Source organism: Danaus plexippus, chromosome 6, assembly GCF_018135715.1.
Source record: "Danaus plexippus chromosome 6, MEX_DaPlex, whole genome shotgun sequence".
Classification (NCBI taxonomy): Eukaryota; Metazoa; Arthropoda; class Insecta; order Lepidoptera; family Nymphalidae; genus Danaus; species Danaus plexippus.
In genome coordinates this window covers 76,732-91,197 of record NC_083540.1, presented here as the reverse complement: position 1 = coordinate 91,197, position 14,466 = coordinate 76,732, and the positions used below count along the sequence as shown (strand labels likewise).

General features: G+C 34.3%; 1 protein-coding gene across 4 annotated transcripts in view; it reads right to left on the bottom strand.

Annotated features, from left to right (window-relative positions):
* The window catches only part of LOC116778841 (zwei Ig domain protein zig-8-like), a 211,379-nt gene that overhangs the window by 185,804 nt on the left and 11,109 nt on the right, over positions 1-14,466 (bottom strand). For all 4 annotated transcript variants that reach the window (XM_032672892.2, XM_032672893.2, XM_032672894.2 and 1 more), the window contains exon 2: positions 1,119-1,231. In XM_032672892.2, coding sequence (XP_032528783.1) covers positions 1,119-1,182 — 64 coding nt within the window. In that variant the 5' untranslated portion in view covers positions 1,183-1,231. The remainder of the gene's footprint in view (positions 1-1,118; positions 1,232-14,466) is intronic.

The following is a 14,466-nucleotide window of genomic DNA, read 5'->3' as shown; positions in this document are numbered from 1 at the left end:
AGCATTTAAAGTATTGAACAAACATATAACTTTATTTATTCTATAATTATTACTTATAAATTTTAAAAAATATTACAGAATATATAAGAACAGTTGCTCTACTGTTTCTTTAAATATTTACAAAATTATTGCTTTCAATAAATAAAAGTCAAATCACACAGATTTAACTTTTATTTATTAATATATAAACCGGGGTAAGAGTCAGTCAGTACCAGGCAACTGACAACACTTAATCTTCAATGGACATCAAAGTTTTACGTGTAGGAAAAATATTATCAATTTAGTTATTCATATGAACGGCCCTCGGTTCGGAAATGGCGGGATTTCAATAAAAACGCTCCTTCGGAAGATAAAAACTTCTACGATGTACCAATATTTGTCTAGACAAGCGGCGGTTCCGCATTTTATCGAGAGATTTTAACTCCTTTCACTGTAATAAAGTATATCTAACATATTTTTTTATTTATTACGTAGGTATACAATTTATAAATAAAATGTGGTTAGAGAGATCAAAACCACTTGATAACTAAACTTGTTACTGTTTTCTACAGGTAGACTTTGTGGCATGAAACTATTGTTGTCAAGGAATTATTTTATTCGAGAAAATAAGAAAACAGCGCAGCTTCTTCCTTTGCCGTACAGAAAAATGTCACATCTAGTTTAGCCAGAACATGAAGTGAAGTCTGATATAAATTTTTCCCTAACCATCTAGGCTCCGCATCCGGAAATTAGAAGCCTTTAATTAAAGGGTTTCGGTAGGTTAAAGACTCTCTTTTTGGAACTAACATAGGAGCTTCGAGGTCTCGCAAAGATTCGCTGAACTCTCGTCTTTTTTATTTTGATCATATTCGGCCGTAAGCCAAGGGTGGGATTTTCCACTTAGTAATTCATAAGTGAGGGGAATAAAGTACCTTGGATATAAGCCTTGAAAGCTCCCAATAAACACGTTACTTCAATGGTGTCTCTGTCTAGATCTGTAATCAGTGGAAGATCCAAACAATAGGCTGTAGCTATCTACCAGTCAATTCATACGGTAACAGCCTGTCTTGACCGTGTGATTCATAATTCATTAAATGGGCACATAATTATATAGTCATGAAATTAATTAATAAACTGACCGTATGATACGAAGCACAGGGCTACCAGCAGACAGTGCGCCGCGGCGGCGCGCTCGCGCGGCATCGCTCGCCCGACTAACGCCGCGCTGACACACACATCACACACAGTACACCTGGAACAACAACATGCATTTTAATAACATCAACAGTACATTATTCTTCCAAATATATAATATATAACTATTATAAGATCGTCGGTCGAAGAAGCGAAACTTTTACTGAATATATCTACCATATTACTTGATAACTTTCAATACAAATCCCACTGTTCACTAAACATATTTTTTCTTTAACTTTAAGTTTGTCTTTTGTTTTTAGCGCGATTTCGTGGTAGGAGGTGTAAGCGATACTCTATTATTTATAGCCTGTTTTGTTTTAGGAATGAAACACTTTCTTCAGAACCGATTAATATTAATGTAATCTATTGAACAGTCCTCTTTAATAGAATGTCTATTTCGTGATAAAGCTGATAGTAATAATTAACCTGAACACTTCTGCCAGTCGACAAACTAAAAAAACAACTTTTTCAACAATAGTCGCCCGTTCTATGAACCGGAGTCGACTCCATAATGAAATTCCTGGGCAGAATCGTCGAAGCTGGCGTCCCCTTCCCCGGGTAACTGCCCTCTCCATTAACCGCTGCAGCGCCCCCTCGATAATTCATATCATAAGTTACTTGTAGAAGCAACTACCTGTGTGTCTCTGATACAGTTGAGAGGGATCGGTCGCAGTTCACACACGACCCTCGACATCTTGTTTATGTAATTATCAATTATAATCCCAATCCCTTTAATTACCACGGGATGGATATACACTTACATTAAATGGTTCACTCACCAAGCAACTCTAAGCATAAAGTCCTCAACACCATTTCCGATGGTTCATTGTACGACCATCTGTTGCTTATATTATTATTTGTATTCCGTATTATGACTAAATATATATATTTATATATATTTTTATACACACATTCCAGACAAAACAACTTAATAGTAATACTATAGCAATCTTAGTGAGAAGAGTGTCAAATTTAAACCATGTTTTTATTCAAATAAATCGTATTATGTACTTACGTGGCTTTTATACAGAAATTCATAATTTTTTTTATCAGAATTTTACAGACAGTCAAGTCTTACAGATGAGATGACAGAATGCAACGGGTTCGTTAAAATAAATTCGCACGTCGACTTAAAAGACGAAATAGACGAAGCAGCCGACACGGCCGACATCTCCGCCGTTGGAGACGAGAGGGAGAGTACCGCCGGGGGTTGTCGACCAAACAACGAATGGTTGTACTTGTGCTCCCATTCTCTGAATATCTAACTATTGTTTACTAACGAAAGATTAAAAACTTTACCCCGACAACGAAATTGTTTAATGAAAGCGTCGTTTGCTCGGCGAAAGTGGGTCGACGGACGGTTGTCAAAATACCTGAGCAGAGGCTGAATACTGCTACGAGAATAAATAAAAAGCTGAAACGATGACTCGCTCATAGAATTAAAAAGAACGATAGCAAATTAAATACTTTCAATAAATTTGAAATAATACTTTGTGACAAGGATGACGGGGATTTTAACCTAAGGGAACCTAAATATACATAGGTATCTGTACCGTCCTCGAAATAACCGAAAACAATTTTCAAAACATCTTAATTAAATTATAGTATGTGGACTTGTAGTGAGTAGGACTACAATAAGTACTAATTGAAGCATATAATTATTATCATGAAATAGATAATAAACCACATAAATAATAAAGCTTAGGTAAATGTCGACATATTGTGAAAGTTCTGTATGAAAATGAATTTGTTCAACATTTAAATGTATTTCAAATGTGTAAATTATAACTTTGGAAAACGAAGCACGAAACAGACCACAACCATGAGTGACGGATTAATATTTTAGGCGATAATAATTACGGAAATTATAAGTATTTTACGATGTTACATATGTTAACAGCATTTGTCATGCGTCCTATAGTTGCGGTTAACATTTTAAATGCCTTTAATATATTGTAACGTAATTAATTATCATTACTGGAAAGTTGTCATTTTTTGATAGTTTTAGTGATACAGAACGGATCGTACGTTGCTCGGGAACATAAAAATACGATTTGCCCTTATTCCATTGGCCCGTTGTAACATCAACACGTAACGTTACTAATAACATGCTGAGACATGCCTGAAATTACAAAAGAAAGTCAATTCCCTCAGGTTTCACAGACGTAGAAGTTAAGACTTGCTAGGATAAAATCACCCGAGCCAGATGTAATCCCATTACAAAATATTGGGAAAATAACTTGATCACGAGCCTCCCCGCGGCTTTCATCTGGACGCTAAAGAATGGGAGTTGATTACACAAAAAATGTTTATGAAAGATAATATAGCAGCGGACATTAAATATAACAAAATATCTAAAACAAACAGTAATTTTCCTTATTAGCAGAACAATAACAATCTCGAGTTTAACGACAGATATTATTATCGAGTTCTGCATACTTTGTAACAAACCGTTGCAACGCATTTGGTCACTGAAGTAAAAAGTCATTTACATTTTTATTTGCTTATCAAGTTAATGACTATTTGCGTGGAGCTCGTGTTCAAACTACGACGATAAGTTTGAAAGTTATTGTAGAGGAAATATACGGCAATAAGAGCAGCCATCGATGAATTTCGTTTTGAATTTCTTTTCAAAAAAGAATGCTAGGGTTGTGTGAATCTTTTGCAACACGTTACCTGCTGATGTTTTTTCTAAATAAAAACCTCGATCTGTCGCCTATGACCTTGTCACGCTTAATACAAAGTGTCAAAAGTTCAGGAAGTAATCAGAAAATATGCAATTCATCAAAAATAGTGCTGGTATCCGAACGGCGGTGTTAAAATTAACATAAATTATATGAGTGTTTTCCGGCCTCGCTGTGGGAAAGCTTGTCGGACTATTGTATGTTATATATATAGATGAAATGGAATCTGAAATAACGTTTAAGCTAAGCGTGTGAATTAAAGTGTGAACCGCGGGAGCAGGAATGTAATTCAACATCAATAACCTCTTTGAATTCGTCTCGTGTAGTGAATCCAAGGACTTATAATAAACATAGTAATGGAATACACTAAAGTTAAAACAACATTCATAAAAGTTATATCACAATAATTTACGTTCACGTTGATAAATCTAGGATTACAAACGCTTAAAAAATATTAGGAATAGATTTTTAAAACTGACCGTGAGGTTATTAACAACCGAGGAGTTTATAAGTTTCAGTCATACTTATCAATGAACCATCTAGTTAAAGATTCAAAATTTACTTAATTATTACATTTTAACCCTCTGATTAATTGTCATTTAACGAGAGTATTAGCAAGCGTGCGACACGTAATGTAGTTATCATAGACTAAAGTTATCTTACACAGCTGGACGGGTAGTAACCAAACATAGCAAAGAACCACCGAAAGGCAACTGACTTTGAAATACAAAAACCGTATCGTTATCTGTCGATCTGTTAAAGAGATAGGATGTCACAGACCGATAGATACTAGACAGACCCAGACGACGTCAAACTTGTAACTTCCCATAGACACTTTTTGCGTGCGGTGTTAAAAAATAATGAAGTGGGGTTTCTTTAACCTATCTATATGTATTTGACAACCCTGAGACCACGTACTCACGAAAATGTTTGAGGAGTCGGGAGTTTGTTCCGGTCCCTAATGGAGGGAAGGTCGAGGAAGATGCTAAGTCGGCCACTGGAACAGACAGGTCGAGTCGAGCCTCAGCAGGACAGGGAGCCTATAGCATAGCCCTGAACTTTGCCCTTTTACAAACAATTCCCTTTATTTTGATGGTTTACGAAGTTTCCAAACTTAATAGAAACACCCCAAACAAACTTTTCTGAATCCCGTTTGTCGAACGATCACTGTTATGAATTTTGAATCTTTTTACACTCCGGAAAATATAAACGAATCGTTCGCACAAACTTTGTAAATTAACGGAGAAATACTTTTAATACTTTCAGTTGCTTTAATTTCAATGTTTGTTTTGAAAACCTTTTACTGAAATTCGATACGAAAAATTAAACATTAAAAAAAGTAATTTATTTTCCATGACGTTAACTATTGAACGTCGAGCCTAATCCTTTAATGTTCAAATTTTCTTCAGGAAATCTTTTTTAATTCGACATAACAATAACAGGTTCATTATGTTTACACAATACTCTTATATTTGGCTGTTGACTTTTCTGTTTGGTAAAGGAAGGGACTTCATAAAATATATTTAATGTCCGATTCGATTGGGACAGACTACCGCTCAGAAGACGAAAGTAAACTTTTTTTATATGGAATTGGGCTCTTGATGCGGTTTGCTTTAGTCGTTAATACAGGAAGTGTATATTTATTTAGTAAGAGAGATTTTTTCTTTAACGGTGCGAAATTAAATCATAAAGAGGATATCCTGTGGGTTGTTAGTACACCACACGGGATATAGACTGGTCTAACTGTACATCAATGTTTGAAAGTTCGGTACCTTTTTATTACGTATTACGAACTTTGATATTAAATCAAGTTCGGGTTAAAGTACCGGGCGCCTGAACCTGAACTTAAAATGAACGATGAAAAGTAAATTTCTACTCTTAAGTACATTTTTACTTTTACATATGGACATATTTAAGAAAAAAATAGAAAAGTCATCATCGGCATGACTCAAAATTAGTTTCTCTTTCATAGCTCAGTTGCTTACTAACTCGAGATGTAAAAAGCCAAGTAGCTAAATTGTATTTACAAAGCCTTCTTTATATCTCATTTTAGAACATTAAATGAAGCTGACATTTCCAGTGGCATCAAAGAAATGACAGACTCCGTTTAAGATTCAAGGAAAAGGCAAATTATGTTTTTATTTTTATTACAAAATAAGAAAATTTAAATCAGCACTGACTCGCGGCTGCTTTTATTTAAAATTGAAAATAACAATAATGTTTGATATCGTTCTTAACTTGATGCGTGAATTGTAAACTTACGTTACTTAAAATGTTCCGTTCACTAATTACAATATTATTTTGAAGGCGTCTCTTTCAAACGCATTAAATGTTCCCGACGACTTCTTAACGATATTGTAAGAAATCCAACGATATCTTATTACAGTCTCGATATTTAATTCAGTTGCATTGGATTATATAAGTGTGTATTTAATTATGTATAGATCGCTAGTTTTGTTACAAATAATACAAATGTGGTTTAGAATAGGTGAACCTGCGAAGTTGCTCGAGATCATAGATCTAGACGGTGGTGTAGTCAGCTCTATATGGACTTCGGTCATATAAAAATATAGGATCGCTAAAAGACTGCAGGACATGAAATGATTTTTGAAAAAGAGAGAGGAAGAGATACTTGAGTATTCACGCGCATTCAATAGATTGTTGAAAAAAAAGACACACAAGCTATCGTCTTTTCAATGACCACTGAGTAAATGATTTTTTCGAGCGAATCAATAATCTTCATTCGTTTTTTATTATTTAACAATTCATAACAAACGAACAAGTATGAATTGTTCGTGGAATGTGTCATGAACGTCACCTTACTTTAATTATAACCTGCGTAGGGACAAAGGGTAATTAATTTTTCTTTGTTTCCGAGTGCGGTAATGAAACCTGGCACTCTTGCTTTGTTACTCAACGTGAAATTAATATATAACCATATATTTTGACGTATAATTTAACCTTAGGTATCTTTTGAACTGAGGCTTTAAATCTTAATTGCTTAAGACTCCCTTCTCTTATGGCCATTCCGTCTCTGTAACTTATAATATCCTCCATATTATGACATTTAAGTTAAATTAGAAACAAACTTTTCTTACGGATATAAATAATAAACTGTTTATAAATAAATATTACTTTAAAAACACTGATGTGGAAGTGAATCAATAAAAATAGTGTATAACAGTGGCCTCGTCAAGAATGAACAATCTGAATGTATTCTATCATGCAATTCCAATAGGTGCAGTGTTTCTTTACCGTGACAGTTGAAACTGCACGTTAGTGTTTACGGTGCAGGTGTTTGAAGACAAAACAAATACAGGGTAAAAAAGGAACGAGGAGCAGAGCGGCCCGCAGCGATCCATCGATCAATTGGAAGTGCATTTAACTCGCTCCGGAACGCGCAGTTAATTGATAGCACCGCTATGAACGAACCCTCAGACGCGGTTACCGAACTCCCGCCGACGGTACAAGGCTTTCCGACGATTACAAAAACCCCGAAATATTAAACCATTAATTAAAAGTTACATTAAATTATTGTAAATAATAATGGTTAATTTCAGTCGGTCGGGAAATCATTTACAATTTGTGAATCCCTCATACCGTCGCGTGACAGACGACATCGACACTCCGCTGCAATAGAGAGTTCAAGAAATGAGGTCAACCGAGAGAGATAAAAACAGAATATTATATTGAACAACAGACGTAAATAAAAGCAAAAGCAAAAGCTGTAATGAAGGTAATAAATCAGCGACACGCGTGACGGACAGACACACGCCCTGATTATTAACAACCATATATTTTTAGTTAGAGGCGCTGATGACGATGATCATTATATTAAGTTGTATACAGTTGCGAGTTGAACAGAACTCAATACGTTTTTTCGTGCACATTGTATCTCAACTGGTCAGGTTGACTCACAAGGAAGGTGTTTTCTTTAATTTCATGACGAGTTTTGTTACACTGATACGTTTTAGTATTACACATATATACATCAATTTTGATTTTCTATATACACGATCATGATATAATAACAAAAGTACATTCATTGAAACATACACAATTTTATCCATGTGTTACACTCCATGACGAATGTATATTGAGGTCTAACTTCAAATGTGTCTGTCAGTTCGTATAAAGAATAATGATCGTATCATTTTAAAATTAAATGGAAATCTCGTGTGTATTACAAAAGCGGTCGAAGCCAGCAATAATACAATTTAAGACTCCATAACACAGGACATAGACAAACATACAAACAGTGTTCGTAAAATTCTTAAGTGTTGTGTTTAATTTATGATTCATGAAGAATACGAGCAATAAAAAACTATTTTTATTCTATCGGCGGAAACCATTGTTTACACTCACTAAGAAGAGAGAAGTGTTTCCAAAACAGTTAACTGTGAGGACCGACGAAATGTTAACATCAATAAGTGGATCGTGAAAACTGAATAGTTTCATACTCTGAGTAATGTGTTTAAAAATACTTGATTTAAAAAGTAGAGAAACACGCTGCTTGCACGCATCAGGTGGAAATTCCTCAACTTCGTAAAATATGTGAGTGAACACTTAAACAGAAGGTTTAGCAAAAAAAAGCTGGAGAATACAGTTACCAACCAATATCATTACAGAAGGATGCTGGATTGTCCGGAAAAAACTATAACGGATTAAGATAAGCACCTTCAACAACGGACGAGGTTGAATATTTAAATTGCGGCAGTCGAAGCAGAATTATAAGTAAAATGAAAAAAAGGTTACCCACAAAGTAAACAACAATAACATCGATGACGATGTGGGTGACATCGGACGCTCTGGCGAGGAGTGCTGTGACTTGACAAGCACGAGTTTGGTTGGTGGCACGTGGTACATACGACGTCGAAGTACGACGACTATAAGATAGAGATTGTCGACGATTTGTCTTCCCGGTGCTGTACGGATTCAAGTATATATAACTAATATTGGGGGCCCGGAATAAAAATTTAATAATTACGTCATCCAAAAACGAAATCTTTTTATGAAGTAAACGCAAGTACTGCGAAATTTTGGAAAGGTACGAGCGTTATACTTGCAATATTAATTCGAAACTGATTAGACTACAATGATGGATACGTATGAGAAACCATACAAAATCCCAGAGGATATTTGTGCGTCGTCCTAAAGAGCGTTGTGCTAATACAGCTGACAGTTCCATGGGACATCAACATACGCAAAGACAACACCATCAAGGTTAACAAGTATTAAGGGCTCACTAACGAACTCACTAGGAATAGATTCGTCGTAGATTTGTACGTGGTAGGAGCATAACAGCTAAATCTCTCTCCAACTTACTAAAAGTCTTGGGCCTGTGCAGAACTAACATTAATTCGTTCTTTGAACGTACCTCGAAAGCAGCCCTAGTAGATTCATTTCAAATTTGGTTGGTAGAGAGAGGAGCTTAGAAGGTGGAGGTAGCCTTTTAAGATAGGGGCCGCTTCAACCTACACGTCGGTCGCAAGTCCCAAGCACTGTTGAAGCTCCTCCCCCTGCAACGCGATGGACCCGGCACGCGCAAGATGAATCCATTGAATGCTAAGGGGTTTCGTCTCTTCAGATCTTAACACGTTTATTGTATGTATCTATATAGCATGTCACAAATATACAACATCAATAACAATTGATTACTTCAAACTTTATACATGTCTTTCCCTTAAGATGTAATTTTAAACAATGTCTTCGGCCTAGGAGTCCCACGACAGCGAAAGTTAACTTTGACACGAGTTTAACAAAACCGCAGTGGAAAGTATTTTAAGGGACATAAAGACCAATAAATTTAGGCTTCTCATAATCTAACAAGAGTTTCTTATCCATAAGGAAGTAAGTAATATTTTCAAATAAACATGTCTTTTCAGGACTTAAAATTCATTTTCTATAGGTGATCAAAACATAAAAAAATATTTTTGAACATTGAGTATTGATAGCCTATAGATAAGACCACATTTTTTAAAAATTCATTAATAATTACGTCAATATACTATTTTTACTCATACATATATTTTAAAACAATATTAAAATAAAAAAGATTACATTAATCAGTGTAATGAAAATTATTCACATTTCAGTCGAGTAAGTAAAGTTTTTTAAAGCAGACTAATGTAAGAGTACTAAAAATCAAAACATTCGTGGAATCCTCGACGATCGCTGAGATTTATTGCTGACCTTATGAAAAACAACCAAATCAGGTTTTATTAGTTTTAACGAACAACCGGCACCCCCCACCCCACCCCACTACCACCCCCCCAAAAACCCACTCCAGCCACCGATCTCCCTTAACTCCCTAACTCTCGACCACCTACAATATGAAATTAATGTATTTTTTCTTCAACTTTGCGCTGCGCTTCAGTTTGAAGTCAATTTCTATTTTACTAAACACTTATCTTATTTCTAGATCATCGAGGTTGTACAAGCCCCTCGAAACTAAACCCACATCTATGGCCATCAGCAAACTTATATGAACATTTTAGTTTGTTCCTCTAAAGTTTAAATAGCCCAGACGGCACTTATTGTTTTCGTTGTATAATTTATATTATAATGATCCTTATTCTAAAATAACGAAACAAATGATCTCGTTGTGAGTGACTCCAGAACTGGACGAGTCCCCAACTAATCGTGCTGTGTCGCGTGCTGGTTACAACTAACTAGAGATCTATTAATACATCGCCTCAGGACGCTTCGAGCTGATTAGTTTATAAATAAACTGAAAATTAGAGACGTGCAATTTCATTTCATCTGAAACGTAAATAAAATAAAAAGAGAAGAAACAGATTGTAATGTGTTTATAATTATAAGGAAAATAATTTAAATCGATTCATTAAAAACGTTATACGAACAAATATTATATTACTTTAAAATAGTTTTCGAAACTATGAAAATCTATTATTAGTAAAATTAATTAAAAAAATTAGAGATAATAAAAAATCGAAATTCTAAGCGATTTTCAAAAGGGCCATAGGATTTCGAGAAGGTCGATATTTTTTTCCTTCGTGGTATTCATTATGATTGCGCGAGTTTTTTCCAGCACCAAGAATAAAAAACTTTAAGCGTCAAATTGTCTGTCGACTCCTGTATGACCATTTATATCAAAAATACAGCCACTTGAAAAATCTTTTGATATTCAAATAAATTTTTTTAACCTGGTTTTTCATGGAAAAAAACTCACATAAATTTTACAGTTGACCCTTTACACCCTGTTCTATTTTGCCTTCAAAAGGAATACTAACAAGATTTTCATAAATAATGAAGCGTCAATAACATCAAGACTAGTTGTAATATTCATTGTCTAAATTTAATATAGGTTACTTATAAAAAATAAAAGTGTGCTTTTGGAATTGAACTAGGGCTTGATGTTAACAACTCTTCTTAAAAACACGTTTTATATTAAATTTAAAATATTTCAAGCAATCGCACATTCACGATGAGAGAGGAGGAGGGGGAGACGGTCATCGTCAATAGAGGTATTCAATAGAATAAATAAACACTGACGATCAAAAGTAAGACTGACTATAATGTCGGAATTAATTTTGACTCCCACATGTTCCTCCACTGAGATTGACGTTTGTTACAACTACATCTCAAGTTGGATTAAAAAATACAGAGAACAGAAATTTCAAATATTATTAAAAGATACAAGACTTCTCAGTCCGCTAGCCTACTGTGAAGACATGACACCTAGTATGACCACCTCAAACGCAAGTAACATGTAATGAGATCTAAGACTTTCGTGACTTAGTTTCATTTAAATAAGCAAGTAACATGTATTCAGCATTGTACAGCGACTGAGCAATTGGTGGCGAAAAAAAGTCCGTGATCTAGATTTAAACATTTATGCGACGTATAAATACAATTCCTTATGTCGAATGCTTATAATACGGTTGATAGTCAGCATAAAGAAATGATTCCAAATTTGTTCCTCACAAACATTGTCCGATATGTAAGTGTCCCATCATTTATTTAGTATGTAGTGTTTCATCACTACATACATCACGATTTTCCTTTCGACTTTCCTTTTAAGGAACAACCTGATTTTCGTATCCAGAACAGAGTTATCTTTAAATTTTATTCGGTGAAATACCGCGCGACCGCAGTATCTATGACATGTATAAACTGTTTCTCTCAACACCAAAGAAAATTCTCTAATATATTGTAAATATTGTTTTTTCTCCACCTTGAAATGTAAGCTGGGAGCTAAATTATATTTAAAAATTAATAAAAAAACTTACAATAACTTTGAACACGAAGATCTTTTAAGGAACGTTTGTATTGTAAATTGTTATATAAAGCTAATAGTTGTGATGTTAATAAGAAAATAGCCTTCTATATCTCGGAGCCTATACAACCTGACAACAACTTACGACGATAAAGAGGCAACAAAAATTATACAGTTTTTCTTCAAAAAATTCTTTTTTGTGCAATTTATTTCCAAATTATACCGCAGCAAAGATTAGTCGTGATAATCACACTTATATATATCACTTAGAAAAATGTTTTAAAGTCACAATAAACATTATTTAATCGTATATTTTAACTGAGAAAACATAAAACACGCTTGCAACAACTTTATTATGAGGTGATAATGTAGATCAAAAATATGGTAGACGTTTAGCTTCACTCCACCAACAAATACAAGACATCTTAAGAGTGTTCATTGGTCATGTGATATATTTCGAGCAGACTGAGCGCTGCCTCGCTGAACCTCGCTCAGACAAACGAGTCCTTGCCAACAAATGTTGTCTTATACAAAGCGCAACAACAACGCGACCTGAAATTCGGTTTAAAAACACAAAACACAACCTCTCACAGAATTCAATCACTTGTTTTCTCCCACTTTAATTTATTGTGCCCGAGACAAATACACCTCACAACACGGAAAATTGATTTCATGCAACTTGGATTTTTTAGGTAACCTGAAATCGATTAGCTCACTTAATGAATGTATGAATTTCAATGTATTATTCTTTACCACAACTTAACATACGGAGCTCTAACGGTTTCTTATTTATAAATCTTCAGACATTTTACTATTAACGTAGATTATTGTAAGTTAAAAACTTGTGCTAACCAAACTGTTTGTGTATTTTAACGTAAATTGTCATAAAATATCTTACAAACAAAATTAAGTTTTACATTCATATTTCTCAAGGATGTCTGAACAGCTCGTCTCTGGGTCGACGGCCTGGAGTTCCATTTATAAAAGATTGTACATATTGTCCAACATTCCAAAAATATTTCCATTAACTTGCCAAACTACTTAAAGGTCACTGCTAATTTCAGCAACCTTTTTTCGACGTTTCATAATACTTATAGGTTTTTATTATGGCGATGTCAAAATAATCTGCTAATTTTATTTAAATAACTAGCTGTTGGCCGCGACTTCGTCCGAGTGAACATCACAGTCGTTTTCTGCTGCTAAAGCCACTAAATCCGAACTTCACCTTATGGTTCCACTCGTGTGGTTTTAAGATTCGTGATCGGGATAAAAAGTAACATATGTTTTTCTCCAGAGTCCCATCTATCTTTATACCAAAATTCATCAAAATTCATTTAGCGGATTAGGCGTGAAAACGTAACAGACAGACAGACAGAGTTATTTTCGCATTTATAATATTAGTATGGATATTATTCTAAAATCTTGATTGAAATTAAGTAATTTGACGATTTCAATGACAATTTGGTTCACAATGAAACACTAATGATTAATATTCCGTATATTGTGCTGATAAAACTCTTTGGCCAATAACTCATTATTAGCTACCAATTCTAAGCGTCTTGTACTCGTCATACTTGTAAACGAAATATTCGGTTGGGATGAAACAACAAGTATTTTATTTTTATATAAATGTCCTCCGTAACATAATGCTTAATTTGGATAAGGATTAATTTTACGAAACACATTAAACGTAGTTTCTTTCTTCAGTTATATACATTCCCTCCTAGGACCTATAAACCCTTAGTACATTGTTTTGTTGTATTGTCAATAATTTTTACGACGCACGCATTAATAGGTTTTCGATATTTCACCTTCGGTTATAAATTAGTAATTTTTTTAAGGATCACAATTTTTCTGAAAGTAAATATTACCTTTCTTGATAAATGGACTATCTACCACGGAAAGAATTTCTCAAATCGAACCAGTAGTTCCCAAGATGAGAGCGTTTAAACAAACAAACAAACTCTGCAGCTTTATAATATTCGTATAGATTGTTTCCAGACATCTGGTGATTGGATTTTTCTTTTGAAATAGCCGCTGGTGACCTTTCGACCAGCCGCACAGTCCCTTCTAGACGATCTCCACACTATACACATGTAAGTGTGTACATTTTATAAATGAAGCTAATGTTAACTGTTCTTATATTTTTTCGAAACTTCTTTCTAAATATGTACGTAACAATAATATTAAATTTCCGATTAACAAAAAATTAAAACTTATTTAAACTAATCATTACTGTGTGCAGATTTCAGACATATTATAAGCCATTATTATAATCATAATTGTCTCGTGTTGTTTTGTCTATACACGATATTGAGTTGACTTCTCTACTCATAACTTTTTTGAATAACTTAGAACCATCGTAAT